Below are 26,882 nucleotides of genomic sequence, written 5' to 3'. Positions count from 1 at the left end.
CACACACCCACTCCACTGAATAGCAGGCTAGTGATTCCAAACCACTCATTCTTGAATTTGCGATTTCCAACTTGTTGTGTAATGTTTATGTCCAATGGCCAATGAGCACCGATATGTTTTATCTGTAATTTGTCTTCATTATTTCTCTTCGTAGATTGTCAACTTGATTGATGATGATGACTCCTAGCTAAGATTTTAAATGTATGATGTTGACAATCAAAGCTACTGTAGATATAACGTGATTTGACGTCATTTTATCTGTGGCCAATGACCTTGAGCCTTCTTGGATGGGCACTTCTAATGTAACTCTATGGCAGCACCCAAGGGGCTTGAATTTTTGAGCTCTCCCCGTAGATTTTGTGGTGACGTAGTGTCCCCATGAGTGACAGAACACTGAGCCAATCACAGCACAACTAGAGAACATTACCAACCTCTACGTTCCGTATTTTCCACTGGCTTCCCCACCAACACATAAAGCACTGAGCTAGGCTGGAACACCTGCATTTTGGAGCTGCTTTACTCGAGAAAGCAAAAATGAGACCATGTTTGTATGGAGGCTTTATTAACTCAATTATTTTTTATTTTGTTTTACATTGTTTGCAAACTGATATGTGACACGTATTAATGCTTAAACAACATGCAAAACAGGCAACAACAAGAAAGTGGCCTGCCCTGAATGACGGGTTCGCCACTGCACATAGAAAAAAGTAATGAGTGCACTAATTTTCTTCCCAATAGACAAACACAGGGTCATTCTGTTCAGAACAACCCAGGGTATGACGCCATGTGATCTGGTAACTGTACATCAAACATAGTTATTATAAACGTTGACACTGTATATGACATGAGTTTGATGATATGGAAATGTGAAGTGCACATTTGGACTCACGGGTGTTTTAGCTTGTATGACATCAAAGCTGTATTTATTATAATCCTCAACGTCTCATCTTTCAAAATACATAGAATCCTCTTAATTTACAGCATTTCCCTCAGACTACAAAACGATTGCAAAAGTTGCCCAATTAGCGGGAGGGATGGGGGCAACTTCTTGTGGCGCGAGGTGCTCAAGTTCAGAACGGCTGTCAGTCAAAACCCATACAGCACAGTGAAGCGTAGAGCCAGAACTCTGACGTCATGTACAGCATGTTACAGTACAGCCACTGCGTTCCAATTTAGACGTTTATCAGTGCCCAAATCTGCCATTTTCAACCTGTATACAGGTAGGAGTGTAAAGGGTTAAAGATTTTACCAAATAAATGCTCTCACTATTTCTCTCGGTGGATTAATCAAGGTAGCTCGAGCTGCAACACACCAGCAGGTAACCCATCCTAAGAGAAGCATGGATATTGAACCAACCTAATCCAGGATTATTTGTATAGTGTGTGTGTGTGGAAATAAGGCAGTCTTACCCATGTCACAGTCCCCCTTTTAATTAGCTCAACAACAAAAAAACGTATCTAGTGGAGGGAGTCTGACTGCCTTCACACCAAAAAAGAATGGTTCTAAACTGTACCGTTTAAGGGTGGAACCCTTTTTTGAAGGTTATATGAAGAACTTTACTCGTAAAGTTCTAAATGGAACCTGTATGGTGCTATAAAGAACCCTTTCCAAAGGTTCTACAAAGAACCATTACAAAAAGTTTTTTATAGCATCAAAAAAGGGTTCTGCTATGATTAAAACCCTTTTGGGGGCTATATAGAACTAATTTTCTGTTTTTATAGAACCTTTATGGAGAATGGTTCCATAAAGAATCTTATCTGAAATATTCTTTGTAGATGCTTTTGAAGCACCATAGAGTTTTTTTAAAATTCTGGTCAGCCATATTATATTGTATTATTGTGTTATTATTCTTAACTTCTATGGGCTAGGTGGGACGCTAGCGTCCTGCGGGACACTGCCAGTGAAATATCAGGGCGGCAAATTCAAAAACAACAAAATGTCATAATTCAACTTTCTCAAACATACAACTATTTTACACCATTTTAAAGATAAACTTCTCGTTAATCTAACCACATTGTCCGATTTCAAAAAGGCTTTACAGCGAAAGCAAAACATTAGATTATGTTAGGAGAGTACATAGACAAAATAATCACACAGCCATTTTCCAAGCAAGGACATGTGTCAATAAAACCCAAAACACAGCTAAATGAAGCACTAACCTTTGACGATCTTCATCAGATGACACTCCTAGGACATTATATTACACAATACATGTATGTTTTGTTCGATAAAGTTCATATTTATATCCAAAAACAGCATTTTACATTGGTGCGTGATGTTCAGAAAATGTATTCCCACCAAAACGTTTGGTGAATGTGCACATCAATTTACAAAAATACTCATCATAAACGTTGACAAAATATATAACAATTAGTTAAAGAATTATAGATAGACTACCCCTGGATGCAACCACTGTGTCAGATTTTAAAATAGCTTTACGGAGAAAGCACATTTTTCAATATTCTGAGTGCATAGCTCAGCCATCACGGTGAGCTATTCAGACACCCGCCAAGTTCGGGGCAACCTAAACTCAGAATTAGTATTAGAAATATTCTCTTACCTTTGCTGATCTTCATCAGAATGCACTCCCAGGACTGCTACTTCCACAAGAATTGTTGTTTTTGTTTGAAATAATCCATATTCATGTACAAATACCTCCGTTTTGTTCGTACAGATCACTTATCCAAAGGCATAACGCGCAAGCGCAGAACGAGGGACGAAAAGTCAAAATGTTCCATTACCATACATAGAAACATGTGAAACGCTGTTTAAAATCAATCTTTATGTTATTTTTTTATGTAAAATTGCGATAATATTCCAACCGGACAATAGCATATTCATTCAAGAAGAAAAAGAAGGAACGGCGTGCTCGCATGACCGCGCATATCCAATCCCTTTGTTGCCAGGCAGACCACTCAGTAACTGAGCTCCTATTATCTGCCCAGTGACAGGAAAATGCTCAAATCACTTTCTGAAGGCTTTAGACAGCCAATGGAAGCCAATGGAAGTGCATTGTCCCCCACAGACGCTGTAGCTTTGATAGAGAATCAAAAGAAGAACTACAATTCTCAGACTTTCCACTTCCTGCTTGGAATTTTCTCAGGTTTTTGCCTGCCATATGAGTTCTGTTATACTCACAGACACCATTCAAACAGTTTTAGAAACTTCAGACTGTTTTCTATCCAAATCTAATAATATGCATATTGTAGTTTCTGGGCCAGAGTAGTAACCTGATTAAATTGGGTATGTTTGTCATCCGGCCGTGAAAATACTGCCCCCTAGCCCAGACAGGTTTTAATTGACAAGTTGAATCTAGTGAACTACCTCTGGAACAGCCGGGGGTCCCTGAGAAGAGAACTGAGAACCACTGACTGATTTCATCAACCATTCTCAATCGACACAAGGCCATACATGAGTCTTTCCCAAGACACTGGCCATTGTCATATATAACATGTTATTGCATAACACAACAGATTAGATAAACTGAAATGATACTCTAACTCACGGTTGCACAAAAAGAGCTGTGAGAAAACAACACCCCCAAATATTCGAATGAGTCGCCTCCCCTACATTTTAATTATCACTATCACTGCTTAGAACGGGCTTGAACCAGGAAGCTTACAAATAGTGAATTGGAAACCAAGGCTTTCTGAAGGCTTCAGCGATTTCACCAAATTGTGCCAAAAAACAGTTAATTACTCAGAGCTTCATTAGCTGTTCACAATGCAAAGTGGCATCTGCTGGTCAGCAATAAATAGCAGCGTGTGATTATGAGATCGTTTTTCATGTGTTGTGTAAAAAAACTGTAGATTTTAGTGGCCTTTTATTGTCCCCAGCACAAGGTGCACCTGTGTAATAATCATGCTGTTTAATCAGCTTCTTGATATGCCACACTTGTCAGGTGGAGGGATAATCTTTGCAAAGGAGAAATGCTCACTAACAGGGATGTAAACAAATTTGTGCAGAAAATTCTAGAGAAATTAGCTTTTTCTGCATATGGAACATTTCAGCTCATGAAACATGGGACAACACTTTATATGTTGCTTTTATATTTTTGTTCAGTGTAGATTTGGAAGTATGGTGTCCAGTAGGGGTCGGTGTTTGAAAGCAGCTTGGAATCCAAGAAATCACTGGAACCACAGCGAAGTCAGTGGGATTTTGCAACACACGGTTTAAAAAAGCATGTGATCAAATGAAGCTTCAGATGACGTATTTCTGATAAAGTGAGACACGCATCGGCACACTGCTTTGAAGTTAGCGATTTTGATAAATGCCTCGTAGCTCCGGTATCAAATGTAACGTCACTACTTGTAAGTCATCAGTGGATGTATCGCTACTGGAGATTCAGATGAGCAGCGAGCCCAACTGGTCTGAATCAACTCCTATACAAAATAGTTAACAGTCCAGGGAGGTAATAGTTGGTTTTGCTTGCTGGGTACATGTTGACCGGGTGGGGGACGTTTCTTCCGTGGAGGCTCAGCTGAAGCTGAAGAGAGCCTGTCTGGCAGATGACCTCAATGACAAACTGGCCCTGAGACCTGGCCCCATGGAGCTGGTGCACAAGAATATCATTCCACTTGACTGCTGCCTTCAGACAGGCAGCCGCCACGACATGTATCACTGAGTAACACCTATCTGCCTGCATCTTGAGGTGTGTGACTCATGAACCTGTGTGTGATTTTTCACAGATAAACATGACTTTGCTTTGAGTTTGTTTTTGAGTTTGAAAATAGTGTGTTTTAACTCTTCAGTGGAGGGAAAATTAGGCTATAGAGCTGCAGTGAAATACTAAAAGTAGTCAAACTTTAAAATGTTGTGTGAATCACAAGTAACCACAAGCATGTATTGAATAGTATGCAGTGTTGGTAGTATAGTTTGCAACGTCATAGCTTCCCCATAGAAGTTATGTGGTAACCATAGCAACACTATTAAAGCATACTATTTTGTATACTAGCTGGAGAGAAAAAGAACTTCAGCAAACAATGAAGGGTCCCTTAACCCAAAGTATGTGATTGGGACATATTCAAAAGTTTCTCTTACATCTAAGTATGTTAGTCCTGCTCTCTATATGTGTCCAGCCAGGGTTTCTGTATACGCTGGTTTTATGTTCTCTTCCTCTGTCTCTTCAGTAAACATATTGTGGTCAATAAAGGGCTGGAGCACCGAGGTTTACTCTACCTCCCTATGAACAGGGACATGCTTAATAGAGACAAACAGCAGCTGTATTTGGGTCCAGAGGAGAAGGATGAGTGTGTGTTTGTCTGTGTGTGTGGGTGTCCCTCCCTGCATCTCTGTTTTGACTCTGTCTGATTTACATGGCTCCAGTGAGTCACCTACGAAGGTATCTGATTGAAGAAAGCTGTTGTTCAGCTGTCCGGTAATGTGCCAATGACCTCTTCCATTTTGTTTATCATCTTTGAAAATATTAGATCTCTGAGACTTCAAAACAGTTGAGGTCTGCTGATAGAGATTATAACATCAATACAATAACATACACAGCAATACTAATAGTTACTGAGTTAGAATACCTCATGATAAGCTGTAGATCATACTATTTGCCAAGAGCATTTCAATCCATATTTTTCATATTTACCACAAACCGATGCTGGCACTAGGAGCGCACTCAATGAGCTGTTTAGGGCCATAAACAAACAAGAAAATCCTAGAGGCTGGTGATTTTAAAGCAGGAAAACTGAAATCCGTTTCTACCAGCATTTCTACCAGCATGTCACCTGTGCAACTAGAGGTGAAAAACCTCGAGATCACCTTTACTCCACACACAGAGATGCATAAAACAAATCTCCCTCACCCTCCACTTGGCCAATTTGACCATACCTCTATCCTCCTGATTCCTGCTTACAAGCAAAATCTCAAACAGGAAGTACCAGTGACGCACAATACGGAAGTGGTCTGATGAAACAGATGCTAAGTTACAGGACTGTTTTGCTAGCACAGACTGGAATATGTTTCGGGACTCATCCAATGGCATTAAGGAGTTTACCACATCAATCACTGGCTTCATTAATAAGTGTATCGACGACGTCGTCCCCACAGTAATTGTCACTAACCTAATGAACCTGGGACTGAAGAACTCCCTCTGCAACGGGATCGAGGACTTCCCAGGTGGTGATGATAGGCAACAACGCATCCGCCACTCTGACTCTCAACATGGGATCCCCTCCTGTACTCCATGTTCACCCACGACTGTGGCCAAGCACGACTCCAACACCATCATTAAGTTTGCAGAAGACACAACGGTGGTAGCCCTGATCACCGACGATGATGAGACAGTCTATAGGGAGGAGGTCAGAGACCTGGCAGTGTGGTGCCAGGACAACAACCTCTCCCTCAACGTCAGCAAGACAAAGGAGCTGATTGTGGACTACAGGAAACCGAGGGCCGAGCATGCACTCATTCACATCAATGGGGCTGTAGTGGAGTGGGTCGAGAGCTTCAAGTTCTTCGGTGTCCACATCACTAAGGATCTATCATGGTCCAAACAGACCAACACAGTCATGAAGAGGGCACACCAACACCTCCTCCCCCTCAGGAGGCTGAAGAGATTTGGCATGGGCCCTCATATCTTCAAAAAGTTATACAGCTGCACCATTGAGAGCATCTTGTCTGGAACCAACAGTAAGGTTGCAAAGGGTCTGAAACTTTCCAGGAAATTTCCCCCCAAAAAACAGAAATTTTCCATGGGAAGGTAAGCCCTGGAATATGGGGAATTTTGCTTAAATTCATCAAAAAAGTTAGCTTATAACAGTGAACCTTTTTGTGGGATACACATAAGGCAATTCTAGGTCTTGTGGCATATTTTGGTTAAACTATCCCCAATTCAATGGAATTGCAACCCTCTGCATGCACAGTGTACTCTTCCATCACATGTACAGCTGATTCTCAAGATCTTGCACACTAATGAGATGCTATTGAGCCCACACTACTACACTGCCTGTGCCAAGGACAACAATTCTGGGCGGGGGGAATATATTTTATATGACACATTATTTTTTGTTAACTAGTAAATAGTAGCCTACAGCAAAGTGTTTTTAAATCATTTCTAACTTGTTAACAATTTCTGCTAGTTAGTTTTTGCTACCATGTGGGTTCTAGCTTGCTTGAGCCTGCTAACTGAGGAGTGTTAATTCACCTGTTTCTATACATGTTTCATTTTAAAACATGTATCTTACAAAGGAGTTGTTTATTCTAACTGCTTAACTATTTATCTGTACATGGAATTGTATTTGGGTTTTTTTTAATCATTTTTTTATAATCTTTACAGGAAAATGCCACGGAGACATTTCACTGCAGCTAATGTAGAAATAAAAGCTGTGTACATTTACAAATACTGTGCCAAAGCATATGTGAAGAATGCAACAAAGATGCAGAATCATCTGGCCAAGTGCATAAAGTTCCCTCAGCGCCCACAACAAGCAACCTCTGACAAAAGTCCCTCTACTTCTATTCGAGGTGAAAATGATGAATCAGACACCAGTATTCTACAAGAGCACAGACACAAGGGACAACAGACACACCGGCCTCTACATTGCGGATGAGCTGAAGGCAGTCATCAATGACCTTGGACCACAGAAGGTATTTGCACTGGTGACAGACAATGCTGCGAACATGAAGGCTGCTTGGTCTAAAGTGGAGGAGTCCTACCCTCACATCACACCCATTGGCTGTGCTGCTCATGCATTGAATCTGCTCCTCAAGGACATCATGGCACTGAAAACAATGGATACACTCTACAAGAGAGCCAAGGAAATGGTTAGATATGTGAAGGGTCATCAAGTTATAGCAGCAATCTACCTCACAATGCAAAGTGAGAAGAATAAGAGCACCACATTGAAGCTTCCCAGCAACACCCGTTGGAGTGGTGTTTTTTATTATATATATTTTTTTTATTTCACCTTTATTTAGCCAGGTAGGCCAGTTGAGAACTATTTCTCATTTACAACTGTGACCTGACCAAGATAAAGCAAAGCAGTGCGACACAAACAACATAGAGTTACACATGGAATAAACAAACATACAGTCAATGACACAATAGAAAAGTCTATATACAGTGTGTGCAAATGGCATAAGGAGGTAAGGTAGTAAATAAGCCATAGTAGCAAAGTAATTACAATTTAGCAAGTTAACACTGGAGTAATGTGCAGATGATGAGGTGCAAGTAGAAATACTGGAAATACTAGTGTGCAAAAGAGCAAAAAAGTAAATAAAACAATTGGGGATGAGGTAGGTAGTTGGATGGGCTATTTACAGATGGGCTGTGTAGAGCTGCAGCGATCGGTAAGCGGTGTTGTCATCATGTTTGACAGTCTCCTGGAGGGGAAGGAGTCTCCAAGAAATGGCCATATCACATATCACGATATGGACAGCCCCATCAAGAGGACCCTCCTGGATGATGTATTTTGGGAGAGAGTGGTAAGCATCCTGAAACCTATAACAGTAGCCATTCCACGGATTGAGGGAGACAATGCCATCCTGTCTGATGTTCAGACTCTGCTTGCAGATGTAGGAGAAGAAATCCGTACTGCCCTGCCCACTTCACTGTTGCTCCAAGCAGAGGAAACTGCAGTTCTGAAATATATCAAAAAGCGTGAAGACTTCTGCCTGAAGCCCATACACGCCACAGCGTACATGTTGGACCCCAAGTATGCTGGCAAGAGCATCCTGTCTGGTGCAGAGATCAACAAGCCCTATGGTGTCATCACTACCATGTCTTGCCACCTTGGCCTGGATGAGGGCAAGGTTCTTGGCAGTCTGGCGAAGTATACTTCCAAGCAAGGGCTTTGGGATGGAGATGCAATATGGCAGTCGTGCCAAATATCTCATCAGCCACCTGGTAGAAGGGACTTTGTGGATCTGAGGCTCTTTCCCCTGTTGTCTCCATCATCCTACAAATCCCACCAACATCAGCCGCCTCAGAGCGCAACTGGTCCTTGTTTGGGAAAACACACACCAAAGCACGCAACAGGCTGACCACTACAAGGGTTGAAAAATTAGTGGCCATCCAGGCACATTTAAGGCTTTTTGAGCCTGACAACGAGCCACCCTCAACAAGGTTGGAAAGTGACAGTGAAGATGAGGCCTCAGAGTCTGATGTTCAAGAGATGGACATTGAGGAGGTCCAGGGAGAAGACATGGAAGCCTGAGAGGAAGACAACCAAAGCTTTAGTTTCTAGACTATCATTTTACAGATGTATGTTGAAAACGGTTTTGGGAGATGCAATGGATCATTGGGTATCATTCAATATTCCCTTTCTTTTGTTGTTCAGTGAAATCATCCCATGTGAAGAGTCAACTAATTTAATTAAAGTTAAATTCGTAACTAAAAAATAATTTTTTTTTCTATTGGATTTAATCATTTGCAATTATGTCTAATTATGATAAGGTAAAAGGTTTATGTTTCTGTCTCCATATTATATGATAAATATATCCAATGCAAAAAAACATCTACATTTAAATGGTATTACTATTAATTTGCATACATTTCTGTTAATTCCCATATATTCCAGTTAATTCCCACGGAAAGTTTCCACCTCTGAATGTTCCCAAAAATGTGCAACCCTAGCCATAAGACTGCTAAATAGTTAGTCCGTGTAGCTATTTGGTTAACTATTTAACTATCTGAATTGACCCTTTTTGCACTAACTTTTTTGACTCAATCACATACGCTTCTGCTACTGTTTATTATCTGCCACTTTATTCCTAGTTATATGTACATACAGTATCTACCTCAATTACCTCGTAGACCTGCATATTGACTGTTACTGGTACCCCTTGTATATACTTACTTATTTAAAACTCTATATTGTTGGTTTAAGGGCTCGTAGGTAAGCATTTCACAGTTATATCCGGTGCATGTGATAAATACAATTTGATTTGATATAGCCAAGTTATCGTTACTCATTGTGTATCTATTATAACTTGTATTATTACGTGTTTTACTTTTCTATTATTTCTCTATTTTCTTTCTCTCTACATTGTTGGGAAGACCCCGTAAGTAAGCATTTCACTGTTAGTCCACACCTGTCGTTTACGAAGCATGTGACAAATTGTCACTTATACTCCCTCTCTGACTCTGATTATTACGCACACCTGTCACCATCGTCACATGCTTAATGACACTCACCTGGACTCCATCACCTCCTTGATTACCTGTCCTATTTATGTCACTCCCTTTGGCTCCTTCCCCAGGCGTTATTGTTTCTGTATCTGTTTCATGTTGGTGCGCTGTTCGTGTTTTGTTTGTTTATTTATTAAATGTATTCACTCCCTGAACTTGCTTCCCGACTCTGAGCTTACATCGTTACAGAATAACGCCTCACCAAAGGGAAGCATCAGGGAGTGTTTTTTGTTTTTGTGTTGGAGGTGACGTCGGGTCTGGGTTCCGCTGCCGGAGCAACAGAGGATGCCTCAGCTGGCTCTTCAGGCTTTCATGCCTCAGCCGGTATATCGGGGTGTCAAGACTCGGTTGGCGGGTCAAGCATCTGTTGCCGAGGATGCCTCAGCTAGCTTGTCAGGCTTCCATGCCTTAGCTAGCTCGTCAGGTTTTCAAGACTCGGTATGCTCGACAGGCTCCCATGCTACAGCTGGCTCGCCAGGCTCCGGCGCTTCTGGCTGCTTGTCAGGTTCCTGTGCTTCTACGGAAGTGACCGGTCCGCTCCTGATCCCCGGGAACGTCTCTCTGGTCGTCGTCTTGCGGCTGGAGCCGTGCGTCAGAGAGGGGGTGCTGTTTCGTCTGCTCCTTCTTCGGCGCTCTAGGTCGCCAGGCTCCCGTGCCCCAGCCGGCTCAACAGGTTCCCGCGCTTCGGCAGAGGTGATCGGTCCACCCCTGATCCACGGGATCGTCCCTTTTGTCAGCGTCCTGCGGCTGGAGCCACGCGTCAGGGAGGGGGTACTGTCACGTATACTCCCTCTCTGACCTCTAGGTCATCAGACTGCTGATTATTACTCACACCTGTCACCATCGTCACGCACACCAGTGCTTATTGACACTCACCTAGACTCCATCACCTCCTTGATTACCTGTCCTATTTATGTCACTCCCTTTGGCTCCTTCCCCAGACATTATTGTTTCATGTCGGTGCGCTGTTCGTGTTTCTTGTTTTGTTTGTATATTAAATGTATTCACTCCCTGAACTTGCATCCCGACTCTCAGCGTACATCATTACACAAATAAAATGATATTTTATTTGATAATAGCCCAGAGGTGACCTGTTCTGTCCCTGACTGGGACTAAAGTAGGCAACCCTACTTCCTGAATAGAGAGAGAGAACTGAGACAGAAAGCATGCAGGGCATTCTATGTTATTACAATTTTGCTAAAACTAATTGAATGTGTCATTGAACTGATTGCACTTGGCAGTGAGGTGTAGGGTTTCACCCAATGGGACAAACACCCCATGACAGAGTTCTGTAAGATTGCATGGAGGGCAGAATTTGGCCAATATCCACTAATAATAAAAACTAAAAAAAGAGCAATTCAGTTTTGGAAACATCTCAAATACCCCCTCGCATATCATTACCAAGCCCTGCAATGCCAAGAGCTGAGCAAAGAAAATAGTCCCCTCATCCAGCTGGTCCTGGGGCTGAGTTCACAAATCTGTTCTACTAACACACTGAAGCCTCAGGACCAGAACATCCAATCAATCAGAATAAACAAAGTTACAACAGTCAAAACAAAACCACATGACCTATTGAGAAACACAATCACAAAGCAAAATGCAGTGCTATCTGCCCTAAATCGACAGTACACCATGGAAAACTATTTGACTTATTGACTATTTGAGAGAGATCCAACCAACAGGATATAACACCGAGGTGAGTGCACAAGGCCATGTGTGAAGGACCAGAGGAAGACACAGAGCGGGGCTGATAGTGTGATTGAAACCAGGATTGACTCTTGGCAGGTCACATGTTCTCATACTAAACGAGACACACACACACACATTACCACCCTCCTCCCCTCTCCTGGCTCTGTCCCAGTGCTAACCTCAGGCTCTGCTCCTCCAGATAGCACAGTCTCTCTCAGCTAAACCAATAAAAGCTCTCTGTTCACTATCACTTCAGCCAATCAGGGCTGTGTTCACTGTAAAGTGGCCATGTCAGTCTCTGCCCACTGCAGAGTAGCACCTTGGGGCTAAGTGTTGGACTAGGTGACAGTGAAGAAGAGCAGTGTGTGAATACTGATGTTAAACAATAGAGTAGATAGGGACTGTGTTGTACAGAGCAGTGTGTGAATACTGATGTTAATAAACAATAGAGCGGATACGGACTGTGTTGTACAGAGCAGTGTGAATACTGATGTTAAACAATAGAGCGGATACGGACTGTGTTGTACAGAGCAGTGTGTGAATACTGATGTTAAACAATAGAGCAGATAGGGACTGTGTTGTACAGAGTGGTGTGTGAATACTGATGCTAAACAATAGAGCGGATAGGGACTGTGTTGTACAGAGCGGTGTGTGAATACTGATGTTAAACAATAGAGTGGATAGGGACTGTGTTGTCCAGAGCGGTGTGTGAATACTGATGTTAAACAATAGAGCGGATACGGACTGTGTTGTACATAGCGGTGTGTGAATACTGATGTTAAACAATAGAGCGGATACGGACTGTGTTGTACAGAGCGGTGTGTGAATACTGATGTTAAACTATAGAGCGGATACGGACTGTGTTGTACAGAGCGGTGTGTGAATACTGATGTTAAACTATAGAGCGGATAGGGACTGTGTTGTACAGAGCAGTGTGTGAATACTGATGTTAAACTATAGAGTGGATAGGGACTGTGTTGTACAGAGCGGTGTTGTGGCACACAGACAGGAACATATTGTACATTCACACAGAGACCAAATCTTCCACTAACACACAACCCTACAATTTGGGTTTTGTTTTAACCTCTGTAAATCTTTAAAGATATGAACATACTTGTTCATGTTTTAAAACCCTTGAATTCTAAGCCCTCTTTGCCGTTATCTCACCGTGTCAGGTTTCAGTCCTCTGTTTCTCTGTGTGTGATTGAACTGTGTGGTTATCGCTGTAGTGAACCACGTGAACCACATCAACTTCTCATCATCCCCTCTCCTCCCTCTCTGTCTCTCTCTCCCTCCCTCTTTTCTCTCTCTCCAGTAAACCATGGGATGTTTCCTAAGCAGGAGGACTCGTATGCGTTCGAGGAGGACAGCAGCAGTGACAGTATGTCTCCAGAGCAAATCCACAGTAGCAGTCTGTCTCCAGAGCAACCCCACAGTGACAGTCTGTCTCCAGAGCAACCCCACAGTGACGAGTCCCAGGGGTCCGCATGCCCCTCTTCTGAAGCCATGGGCAGCACCCCCTCCTCCTCCTCATCACCAGCCCTCACTGGACCTAGACAGGTAATACTCCTCCTCATCATCACATCCCTCACTAGACCTAGACAGGTAATACTCCTCCTCCTCATCACCAGCCCTCACTGGACCTAGACAGGTAATACTCCTCCTCATCATCACATCCCTCACTAGACCTAGACAGGTAATACTCCTCCTCCTCATCACCAGCCCTCACTAGACCTAGACAGGTAATACTCCTCCTCCTCATCACCAGCCCTCACTGGACCTAGACAGGTAATACTCCTCCTCCTCATCACCAGCCCTCACTAGACCTAGACAGGTAATACTCCTCCTCATCATCACATCCCTCACTAGACCTAGACAGGTAATACTCCTCCTCCTCATCACCAGCCCTCACTAGACCTAGACAGGTAATACTCCTCCACCTCATCACCAGCCCTCACTGGACCGAGACATGTCATTTGAATTTGTATTTATTATGGATCCCCATTATTTTTTTACATTTTTTTATATTGTGTTATTGACTGTACGTTTGTTTATCCCATGTGTAACTCTGTGTTGTTGTTTGTGTCGAACTGCTTTGCTTTATCTTGGCCAGGTCACAGTTGTAAATGAGAACTTGTTCTCAACTGGCCTACCTGGATAAATAACGGTGAAATAAATAATAAAAGTTCCTGTCAAGGCAGCAGCTACTCTTCCTGGGGTCCAGCAAAATTAAAGCAGTTTATACAATTTAAAAACATTACAACACATTCACAACAGATTTCACAATACACTGTGTGCCTTCAGGCCACTACTCCACGACCACATATCTACACAAAATCCATGTGTACGTGTGTATGTTATCGTATGTGTGTATGCATGTGTCTGTTTGTGTTGATTCACAGTTACATAAGGTGTATTTTTATCTGTATTATAAATCTAGTTTCACTGCTGCATCAGTTACTTGTTGTGGAATAGAGTTCCATGTAGTCAATACTCCTCCTCCTCACCAGCCCTAGACAGGTAATCCTCCTCCTCACCAGCCCTAGACAGGTAATCCTCCTCCTCACCAGCCCTAGACAGGTAATCATCCTCATCACCAGCCCTAGACAGGTAATCCTCCTCCTCCTCATCACCAGCCATAGACAGGTAATCCTCCTCCTCCTCCTCCTCACCAGCCCTAGACAGGTAATCCTCCTCCTCACCAGCCCTAGACAGGTAATCCTCCTCATCACCAACCCTAGACAGGTAATACTCCTCCTCATCACCAGCCCTAGACAGGTAATACTCCTCCTCCTCATCACCAGCCCTAGACAGGTAATACTCCTCTTCATCACCAGCCCTAGACAGGTAATATTCCTCCTCCTCCTCACCAGCCATAGACAGGTAATCTTCCTCCTCCTCCTCACCAGCCCAAGACAGGTAATACTCCTCCTCACCAGCCCTAGACAGGTAATACTCCTCCTCCTCACCAGCCCTAGACAGGTAATACTCCTCCTCCTCACCAGCCCTAGACAGGTATTACTCCTCATCACCAGCCCTAGACAGGTATTACTCCTCCTCCTCATCACCAGGACTAGACAGGTAATCCTCCTCCTCATCACCAGCACTAGACAGGTAATCCTCCTCCTCCTCACCAGCCCTAGACAGGTAATACTCCTCCTCCTCATCACCAGCCCTAGACAGGTAATACTCCTCCTTCTCCTTATCACCAGCCCAAGACAGGAAATATTCTTCCTCCTCCTCATCACCAGCCCTAGACAGGTAATACTCCTCCTCCTCACGAGCCCTAGACAGGTAATACTCCTACTCATCACCAGCCCTAGACAGGTAATACTCCTCCTCATCACCAGCCCTAGACAGGTAATACTCCTCCTCATCACCAGCCCTAGACAGGTAATACTCCTCCTCCTCTCCAGCCCTAGACAGGTAATACTCCTCCTCCTCTCCAGCCCTAGACAGGTAATACACCTCCTCCTCACCAGCCCTGGAGAGGTAATACTCCTCCTCCTCCTCACCAGCCCTAGAAAGGTAATCCTCCTCCTCCTCCTCACCAGCTCTAGAAAGGTAATCCTCCTCCTCCTCCTCACCAGCCCTAGACAGGTAATCCTCCTCCTCCTCACCAGCCCCAGAAAGGTAATCCTCCTCCTCCTCCCCACCAGCCCTAGACAGGTAATACTCCTCCTTCTCCTCACCAGCCCTAAAAAGGTAATCCTCCTCCTCCTCATCACCAGGCCTAGACAGGTAATCCTCCTCCTCCTCCTCACCAGCCCTAGAAAGGTAATCCTCCTCCTCCTCCTCACCAGCCCTAGACAGGTAATACTCCTCCTCCTCCTCACCAGCTCTAGAAAGGTAATCCTCCTCCTCCTCCTCACCAGCCCTAGACAGGTAATCCTCCTCCTCCTCCTCACCAGCCCTAGACAGGTAATACTCCTCCTCCTCCTCAACAGCCACAGAAAGGTAATCCTCCTCCTCCTCCTCCTCACCAGCCCTAGACAGGTAATCCTCCTCCTCCTCCTCCTCACCAGCCCTAGACAGGTAATACTCCTCCTCCTCCTCACCAGCCCTAGAAAGGTAATCCTCCTCCGCCTCCTCCTCACCAGCCCTAGACAGGTAATCCTCCTCCTCCTCCTCCTCACCAGCCCTAGAAAGGTAATCCTCCTCCTCCTCCTCACCAGCCCCAGAAAGGTAATCCTCCTCCTCCTCCTCACCAGCCCTAGACAGGTAATACTCCTCCTTCTCATCACCAGCCCTAAAAAGGTAATCCTCCTCCTCCTCATCACCAGGCCTAGACAGGTAATCCTCCTCCTCCTCCTCACCAGCCCTAGAAAGGTAATCCTCCTCCTCCTCCTCACCATCCCTGACATGTAATACTCCTCCTCCTCCTCACCAGCTCTAGACAGGTAATACTCCTCCTCCTCATCACCAGCCCTAGACAGGTAATACTCCTCCTCCTCACCATCCCTGTAATGTAATACTCCTCCTCCTCCTCACCAGCTCTAGACAGGTAATATTCCTCCTCCTCATCACCAGCTCTAGACAGGTAATACTCCTCCTCCTCATCACCAGCTCTAGACAGGTAATACTCCTCCTCATCATCAGCCCTAGACAGGGAATACTCCTCCTCCTCCTCATCACCAGCCCTAGACAGGTAATACTCCTCCTCCTCATCACCAGCCCTAGACAGGTAATACTCCTTCTCCTCCTCACCAGCTCTAGACAGGTAATACTCCTCCTCATCATCAGCACTAGACAGGGAATACTCCTCCTCCTCCTCATCACCAGCCCAAGACAGGAAATATTCTTCCTCCACCTCATCACCAGCCCTAGACAGGTAATACTCCTCCTCCTCACCAGCCATGACAGGTAATACTCCTCCTGATCACCAGACCTAGACAGGTTATCCCCCTCCTCCTCCTCACCAGCCCTAGAAAGGTAATCCTCCTCCGCCTCCTCCTCACCAGCCCTAGACAGGTAATCCTCCTCCTCCTCCTCCTCACCAGCCCTAGAAAGGTAATCCTCCTCCTCCTCCTCACCAGCCCCAGAAAGGTAATCCTCCTCCTCCTCCTCAGCAGCCCTAGACAGGTAATACTCCTCCTTCTCCTCACCAGCCCTAAAAAGGTAATCCTCCTCCTCCTCATCACCAGGCCTAGACAGGTAATCCTCCTCCTCCTCCTCACCAGCCCTAGAAAGGTAATCCTCCTCCTCCTCCTCACCATCCCTGACATGTAATACTCCTCCTCCTCCTCACCAGCTCTAGACAGGTAATACTCCTCCTCCTCATCACCAGCCCTAGACAGGTAATACTCCTCCTCCTCACCATCCCTGTAATGTAATACTCCTCCTCCTCCTCACCAGCTCTAGACAGGTAATATTCCTCCTCCTCATCACCAGCTCTAGACAGGTAATACTCCTCCTCCTCATCACCAGCTCTAGACAGGTAATACTCCTCCTCATCATCAGCCCTAGACAGGGAATACTCCTCCTCCTCCTCATCACCAGCCCTAGACAGGTAATACTCCTCCTCCTCATCACCAGCCCTAGACAGGTAATACTCCTCCTCCTCACCAGCCATGACAGGTAATACTCCTCCTGATCACCAGACCTAGACAGGTAATACATCTCCTCCTCACCATCCCTAGACAGGTTATCCCCCTCCTCCTCATCACCAGCCCTAGACAGGTAATACTCCTCCTCATCACCAGCCCTAGACAGGTTATCCCCCTCCTCCTCATAACCAACCCTAGACAGGTAATACTCCTCCTCACCATCCCTGACAGGTAATACTCCTCCTCATCACCAACCCTAGACAGGTAATACTCCTCCTCACCATCCCTGACAGGTAATACTCCTCCTCCTCACCATCCCTGACAGGTAATACTACTCCTCCTCACCAGCCCTGACAGGTAATACAACTCTTCCTCACAATCCCTGACAGGTAATACTCCTCCTCCTCACCAGCCCTAGACAGGTAATACTCCTCCTCCTCACCAGCTCTAGACAGGTAATACTCCTTCTCCTCCTCACCAGCTCTAGACAGGTAATACTCCTCCTTATCATCAGCCCTAGACAGGCAATACTCCTCCTCCTCCTCATCATCAGCCCTAGACAGGTAATACTCCTCCTCATCTCCAGCCCAAGACAGGAAATATTCTTCCTCCTCCTCATCACCAGCCCGAGACAGGTAATACTCCTCCTCATCACCAGCCCTAGACAGGTTATCCCCCTCCTCCTCATCACCAGCCCTAGACAGGTAATACTCCTCCTCCTCCTCATCACCAACCCTAGACAGGTAATACTCCTCCTCACCATCCCTGACAGGTAATACTCCTCCTCCTCACCATCCCTGACAGGTAATACTCCTCCTCATCACCAGCCCTGACAGGTAATACTCCTCCTCCTCACCAGCCCTGACAGGTAATACTCCTCCTCCTCACCAGCCGTAGACAGGTAATACTCCTCCTCCTCCTCATCACCAAACCTAGACAGGTAAAACTCCTCCTCTTCCTCACCAGCCCTAGACAGGTAATACTCCTCCTCATCACCAGCCCTAGACAGGTAATACTCCTCCTGCCCACCAGCCCTAGACAGGTAATACACCTCCTCCTCCTCACCAGCTCTAGACAGATAATCATCCTCCTCCTCACCAGCCCTAGAAAGGTAATCCTCCTCCTCCTCCTCCTCACCAGCTCTAGACAGGTACCCTCCTCATCTTCCTCACCAGCCCTAGAGAGCTAATACTCATCCTCCTCACCAGCCCTAGACAGGTAATCTTTCTCCTGCTCCTCACCAGCCCTAGACAGGTAATACTCCTCTTCCTTTTTCACCAGCCCTAGACAGGGAATCCTATTCTTCCTCCTCATTACCATCCCTTGACAAGTAATCCTTCTCCTCACCACCACCAGCCCTAGACAGGTAATACTCCTACTCATCACCAGCCCTAGACAGGTAATACTCCTCCTCATCACCAGGCCTAGACAGGTAATCCTCCTCCTCATCACCAGCCCTAGACAGGTAATACTCCTCCTCCTCACCAGCCCTAGACAGGTAATACTCCTCCTCCTCACCAGCCCTAGAGAGGTAATACTCCTCCTCCTCCTCAACAGCCCTAGACAGGTATTATTCCTCCTCCTCCTCACCAGCCCTAGAAAGGTAATCCTCCTCCTCCTCCTCCTCACCAGCCCTAGACAGGTAATACTCCTCCTCCTCCTCACCAGCCCTAGAAAGGTAATCCTTCTCCTCCTCCTCACCAGCTCTAGAAAGGTAATCCTCCTCCTCCTCCTCACCAGCCCTAGACAGGGAATACTCCTCCTCCTCCTCATCACCAGCCCTAGACAGGTAATACTCCTCCTCCTCATCACCAGCCCTAGACAGGTAATACTCCTTCTCCTCCTCACCAGCTCTAGACAGGTAATACTCCTCCTCATCATCAGCACTAGACAGGGAATACTCCTCCTCCTCCTCATCACCAGCCCAAGACAGGAAATATTCTTCCTCCTCCTCATCACCAGCCCTAGACAGGTAATACTCCACCTCCTCACCAGCCATGACAGGTAATACTCCTCCTGATCACCAGACCTAGACAGGTTATCCCCCTCCTCCTCATCACCAGCCCTAGACAGGTAATACATCTCCTCCTCACCATCCCTAGACAGGTTATCCCCCTCCTCCTCATCACCAGCCCTAGACATGTAATACTCCTCCTCATCACCAGCCCTAGACAGGTTATCCCCCTCCTCCTCATCACCAGCCCTAGACAGGTAATACTCCTCCTCATCATCAGCCCTAGACAGGGAATACTCCTCCTCCTCCTCATCACCAGCCCTAGACAGGTAATACTCCTCCTCCTCATCACCAGCCCTAGACAGGTAATACTCCTTCTCCTCCTCACCAGCTCTAGACAGGTAATACTCCTCCTCATCATCAGCACTAGACAGGGAATACGCCTCCTCCTCCTCATCACCAGCCCAAGACAGGAAATATTCTTCCTCCTCCTCATCACCAGCCCTAGACAGGTAATACTCCTCCTCCTCACCAGCCATGACAGGTAATACTCCTCCTGATCACCAGACCTAGACAGGTTATCCCCCTCCTCCTCCTCACCAGCCCTAGACAGGTAATCCTCCTCCTCCTCCTCCTCACCAGCCCTAGAAAGGTAATCCTCCTCCTCCTCCTCACCAGCCCCAGAAAGGTAATCCTCCTCCTCCTCCTCACCAGCCCTAGACAGGTAATACTCCTCCTTCTCCTCACCAGCCCTAAAAGGTAATCCTCCTCCTCCTCATCACCAGGCCTAGACAGGTAATCCTCCTCCTCCTCCTCACCAGCCCTAGAAAGGTAATCCTCCTCCTCCTCCTCACCATCCCTGACATGTAATACTCCTCCTCCTCCTCACCAGCTCTAGACAGGTAATACTCCTCCTCCTCATCACCAGCCCTAGACAGGTAATACTCCTCCTCCTCACCATCCCTGTAATGTAATACTCCTCCTCCTCCTCACCAGCTCTAGACAGGTAATATTCCTCCTCCTCATCACCAGCTCTAGACAGGTAATACTCCTCCTCCTCATCACCAGCTCTAGACAGGTAATACTCCTCCTCATCATCAGCCCTAGACAGGGAATACTCCTCCTCCTCCTCATCACCAGCCCTAGACAGGTAATACTCCTCCTCCTCATCACCAGCCCTAGACAGGTAATACTCCTCCTCCTCACCAGCCATGACAGGTAATACTCCTCCTGATCACCAGACCTAGACAGGTTATCCCCCTCCTCCTCATCACCAGCCCTAGACAGGTAATACATCTCCTCCTCACCATCCCTAGACAGGTTATCCCCATCCTCCTCATAACCAACCCTAGACAGGTAATACTCCTCCTCACCATCCCTGACAGGTAATACTCCTCCTCATCACCAACCCTAGACAGGTAATACTCCTCCTCACCATCCCTGACAGGTAATACTACTCCTCCTCACCAGCCCTGACAGGTAATACAACTCTTCCTCACAATCCCTGACAGGTAATACTCCTCCTCCTCACCAGCCCTAGACAGGTAATACTCCTCCTCCTCACCAGCTCTAGACAGGTAATACTCCTTCTCCTCCTCACCAGCTCTAGACAGGTAATACTCCTCCTTATCATCAGCCCTAGACAGGCAATACTCCTCCTCCTCCTCATCATCAGCCCTAGACAGGTAATACTCCTCCTCATCTCCAGCCCAAGACAGGAAATATTCTTCCTCCTCCTCATCACCAGCCCGAGACAGGTAATACTCCTCCTCATCACCAGCCCTAGACAGGTTATCCCCCTCCTCCTCATCACCAGCCCTGACAGGTAATACTCCTCCTCCTCACCAGCCCTGACAGGTAATACTCCTCCTCCTCACCAGCCGTAGACAGGTAATACTCCTCCTCCTCCTCATCACCAAACCTAGACAGGTAAAACTCCTCCTCTTCCTCACCAGCCCTAGACAGGTAATACTCCTCCTCATCACCAGCCCTAGACAGGTAATACTCCTCCTGCCCACCAGCCCTAGACAGGTAATACACCTCCTCCTCCTCACCAGCTCTAGACAGATAATCATCCTCCTCCTCACCAGCCCTAGAAAGGTAATCCTCCTCCTCCTCCTCCTCACCAGCTCTAGACAGGTACCCTCCTCATCTTCCTCACCAGCCCTAGAGAGCTAATACTCATCCTCCTCACCAGCCCTAGACAGGTAATCTTTCTCCTGCTCCTCACCAGCCCTAGACAGGTAATACTCCTCTTCCTTTTTCACCAGCCCTAGACAGGGAATCCTATTCTTCCTCCTCATTACCATCCCTTGACAAGTAATCCTTCTCCTCACCACCACCAGCCCTAGACAGGTAATACTCCTACTCATCACCAGCCCTAGACAGGTAATACTCCTCCTCATCACCAGGCCTAGACAGGTAATCCTCCTCCTCATCACCAGCCCTAGACAGGCAATACTCCTCCTCCTCCTCACCAGCCCTAGACAGGTAATACTCCTCCTCCTCACCAGCCCTAGAGAGGTAATACTCCTCCTCCTCCTCAACAGCCCTAGACAGGTATTATTCCTCCTCCTCCTCACCAGCCCTAGAAAGGTAATCCTCCTCCTCCTCCTCACCAGCCCTAGACAGGTAATACTCCTCCTCCTCCTCACCAGCCCTAGAAAGGTAATCCTTCTCCTCCTCCTCACCAGCTCTAGAAAGGTAATCCTCCTCCTCCTCCTCACCAGCCCTAGACAGGGAATACTCCTCCTCCTCCTCATCACCAGCCCTAGACAGGTAATACTCCTCCTCCTCATCACCAGCCCTAGACAGGTAATACTCCTTCTCCTCCTCACCAGCTCTAGACAGGTAATACTCCTCCTCATCATCAGCACTAGACAGGGAATACTCCTCCTCCTCCTCATCACCAGCCCAAGACAGGAAATATTCTTCCTCCTCCTCATCACCAGCCCTAGACAGGTAATACTCCACCTCCTCACCAGCCATGACAGGTAATACTCCTCCTGATCACCAGACCTAGACAGGTTATCCCCCTCCTCCTCATCACCAGCCCTAGACAGGTAATACATCTCCTCCTCACCATCCCTAGACAGGTTATCCCCCTCCTCCTCATCACCAGCCCTAGACATGTAATACTCCTCCTCATCACCAGCCCTAGACAGGTTATCCCCCTCCTCCTCATCACCAGCCCTAGACAGGTAATACTCCTCCTCATCATCAGCCCTAGACAGGGAATACTCCTCCTCCTCCTCCTCATCACCAGCCCTAGACAGGTAATACTCCTCCTCCTCATCACCAGCCCTAGACAGGTAATACTCCTTCTCCTCCTCACCAGCTCTAGACAGGTAATACTCCTCCTCATCATCAGCACTAGACAGGGAATACGCCTCCTCCTCCTCATCACCAGCCCAAGACAGGAAATATTCTTCCTCCTCCTCATCACCAGCCCTAGACAGGTAATACTCCTCCTCCTCACCAGCCATGACAGGTAATACTCCTCCTGATCACCAGACCTAGACAGGTTATCCCCCTCCTCCTCCTCACCAGCCCTAGACAGGTAATCCTCCTCCTCCTCCTCCTCACCAGCCCTAGAAAGGTAATCCTCCTCCTCCTCCTCACCAGCCCCAGAAAGGTAATCCTCCTCCTCCTCCTCACCAGCCCTAGACAGGTAATACTCCTCCTTCTCCTCACCAGCCCTAAAAAGGTAATCCTCCTCCTCCTCATCACCAGGCCTAGACAGGTAATCCTCCTCCTCCTCCTCACCAGCCCTAGAAAGGTAATCCTCCTCCTCCTCCTCACCATCCCTGACATGTAATACTCCTCCTCCTCCTCACCAGCTCTAGACAGGTAATACTCCTCCTCCTCCTCACCAGCTCTAGACAGGTAATATTCCTCCTCCTCATCACCAGCTCTAGACAGGTAATACTCCTCCTCCTCATCACCAGCTCTAGACAGGTAATACTCCTCCTCATCATCAGCCCTAGACAGGGAATACTCCTCCTCCTCCTCATCACCAGCCCTAGACAGGTAATACTCCTCCTCCTCATCACCAGCCCTAGACAGGTAATACTCCTCCTCCTCACCAGCCATGACAGGTAATACTCCTCCTGATCACCAGACCTAGACAGGTTATCCCCCTCCTCCTCATCACCAGCCCTAGACAGGTAATACATCTCCTCCTCACCATCCCTAGACAGGTTATCCCCCTCCTCCTCATCACCAGCCCTAGACAGGTAATACTCCTCCTCATCACCAGCCCTAGACAGGTTATCCCCCTCCTCCTCATAACCAACCCTAGACAGGTAATACTCCTCCTCACCATCCCTGACAGGTAATACTCCTCCTCATCACCAACCCTAGACAGGTAATACTCCTCCTCACCATCCCTGACAGGTAATACTCCTCCTCCTCACCATCCCTGACAGGTAATACTACTCCTCCTCACCAGCCCTGACAGGTAATACAACTCTTCCTCACAATCCCTGACAGGTAATACTCCTCCTCCTCACCAGCCCTAGACAGGTAATACTCCTCCTCCTCACCAGCTCTAGACAGGTAATACTCCTTCTCCTCCTCACCAGCTCTAGACAGGTAATACTCCTCCTTATCATCAGCCCTAGACAGGCAATACTCCTCCTCCTCCTCATCATCAGCCCTAGACAGGTAATACTCCTCCTCATCTCCAGCCCAAGACAGGAAATATTCTTCCTCCTCCTCATCACCAGCCCGAGACAGGTAATACTCCTCCTCATCACCAGCCCTAGACAGGTTATCCCCCTCCTCCTCATCACCAGCCCTGACAGGTAATACTCCTCCTCCTCACCAGCCCTGACAGGTAATACTCCTCCTCCTCACCAGCCGTAGACAGGTAATACTCCTCCTCCTCCTCATCACCAAACCTAGACAGGTAAAACTCCTCCTCTTCCTCACCAGCCCTAGACAGGTAATACTCCTCCTCATCACCAGCCCTAGACAGGTAATACTCCTCCTGCCCACCAGCCCTAGACAGGTAATACACCTCCTCCTCCTCACCAGCTCTAGACAGATAATCATCCTCCTCCTCACCAGCCCTAGAAAGGTAATCCTCCTCCTCCTCCTCCTCACCAGCTCTAGACAGGTACCCTCCTCATCTTCCTCACCAGCCCTAGAGAGCTAATACTCATCCTCCTCACCAGCCCTAGACAGGTAATCTTTCTCCTGCTCCTCACCAGCCCTAGACAGGTAATACTCCTCCTCCTTTTTCACCAGCCCTAGACAGGTAATACTCCTCCTCATCCTCCTCACCAGCCCTAGACAGGTAATCTTTCTCCTGCTCCTCACCAGCCCTAGACAGGTAATACTCCTCTTCCTTTTTCACCAGCCCTAGACAGGGAATCCTATTCTTCCTCCTCATTACCATCCCTTGACAAGTAATCCTTCTCCTCACCACCACCAGCCCTAGACAGGTAATACTCCTACTCATCACCAGCCCTAGACAGGTAATACTCCTCCTCATCACCAGGCCTAGACAGGTAATCCTCCTCCTCATCACCAGCCCTAGACAGGTAATACTCCTCCTCCTCCTCACCAGCCCTAGACAGGTAATACTCCTCCTCCTCACCAGCCCTAGAGAGGTAATACTCCTCCTCCTCCTCAACAGCCCTAGACAGGTATTATTCCTCCTCCTCCTCACCAGCCCTAGAAAGGTAATCCTCCTCCTCCTCCTCACCAGCCCTAGACAGGTAATACTCCTCCTCCTCCTCACCAGCCCTAGAAAGGTAATCCTTCTCCTCCTCCTCACCAGCTCTAGAAAGGTAATCCTCCTCCTCCTCCTCACCAGCCCTAGACAGGGAATACTCCTCCTCCTCCTCATCACCAGCCCTAGACAGGTAATACTCCTCCTCCTCATCACCAGCCCTAGACAGGTAATACTCCTTCTCCTCCTCACCAGCTCTAGACAGGTAATACTCCTCCTCATCATCAGCACTAGACAGGGAATACTCCTCCTCCTCCTCATCACCAGCCCTAGACAGGTAATACTCCACCTCCTCACCAGCCATGACAGGTAATACTCCTCCTGATCACCAGACCTAGACAGGTTATCCCCTCCTCCTCATCACCAGCCCTAGACAGGTAATACATCTCCTCCTCACCATCCCTAGACAGGTTATCCCCCTCCTCCTCATCACCAGCCCTAGACATGTAATACTCCTCCTCATCACCAGCCCTAGACAGGTTATCCCCCTCCTCCTCATCACCAGCCCTAGACAGGTAATACTCCTCCTCATCATCAGCCCTAGACAGGGAATACTCCTCCTCCTCCTCATCACCAGCCCTAGACAGGTAATACTCCTCCTCCTCATCACCAGCCCTAGACAGGTAATACTCCTTCTCCTCCTCACCAGCTCTAGACAGGTAATACTCCTCCTCATCATCAGCACTAGACAGGGAATACGCCTCCTCCTCCTCATCACCAGCCCAAGACAGGAAATATTCTTCCTCCTCCTCATCACCAGCCCTAGACAGGTAATACTCCTCCTCCTCACCAGCCATGACAGGTAATACTCCTCCTGATCACCAGACCTAGACAGGTTATCCCCCTCCTCCTCCTCACCAGCCCTAGACAGGTAATCCTCCTCCTCCTCCTCCTCACCAGCCCTAGAAAGGTAATCCTCCTCCTCCTCCTCACCAGCCCCAGAAAGGTAATCCTCCTCCTCCTCCTCACCAGCCCTAGACAGGTAATACTCCTCCTTCTCCTCACCAGCCCTAAAAGGTAATCCTCCTCCTCCTCATCACCAGGCCTAGACAGGTAATCCTCCTCCTCCTCCTCACCAGCCCTAGAAAGGTAATCCTCCTCCTCCTCCTCACCATCCCTGACATGTAATACTCCTCCTCCTCCTCACCAGCTCTAGACAGGTAATACTCCTCCTCCTCATCACCAGCCCTAGACAGGTAATACTCCTCCTCCTCACCATCCCTGTAATGTAATACTCCTCCTCCTCCTCACCAGCTCTAGACAGGTAATATTCCTCCTCCTCATCACCAGCTCTAGACAGGTAATACTCCTCCTCCTCATCACCAGCTCTAGACAGGTAATACTCCTCCTCATCATCAGCCCTAGACAGGGAATACTCCTCCTCCTCCTCATCACCAGCCCTAGACAGGTAATACTCCTCCTCCTCATCACCAGCCCTAGACAGGTAATACTCCTCCTCCTCACCAGCCATGACAGGTAATACTCCTCCTGATCACCAGACCTAGACAGGTTATCCCCCTCCTCCTCATCACCAGCCCTAGACAGGTAATACATCTCCTCCTCACCATCCCTAGACAGGTTATCCCCCTCCTCCTCATCACCAGCCCTAGACAGGTAATACTCCTCCTCATCACCAGCCCTAGACAGGTTATCCCCCTCCTCCTCATAACCAACCCTAGACAGGTAATACTCCTCCTCACCATCCCTGACAGGTAATACTCCTCCTCATCACCAACCCTAGACAGGTAATACTCCTCCTCACCATCCCTGACAGGTAATACTCCTCCTCCTCACCATCCCTGACAGGTAATACTCCTCCTC

The 26,882-nt window shown here is 47.3% G+C and overlaps 1 protein-coding gene across 1 annotated transcript in view; it reads left to right on the top strand.

Annotated features, from left to right (window-relative positions):
* LOC106578852 (myocardin) overlaps positions 1-26,882 on the top strand; it is a 227,387-nt gene that overhangs the window by 164,201 nt on the left and 36,304 nt on the right. Inside the window, 1 exon segment of the mRNA XM_014158068.2 lies at positions 13,140-13,384. Coding sequence (XP_014013543.2) covers positions 13,140-13,384 — 245 coding nt within the window.

This window comes from Salmo salar, chromosome ssa19 (assembly GCF_905237065.1).
Source record: "Salmo salar chromosome ssa19, Ssal_v3.1, whole genome shotgun sequence".
Lineage (NCBI taxonomy): Eukaryota > Metazoa > Chordata > Actinopteri > Salmoniformes > Salmonidae > Salmo > Salmo salar.
This window is presented reverse-complemented; position numbering and strand designations above follow the sequence as displayed.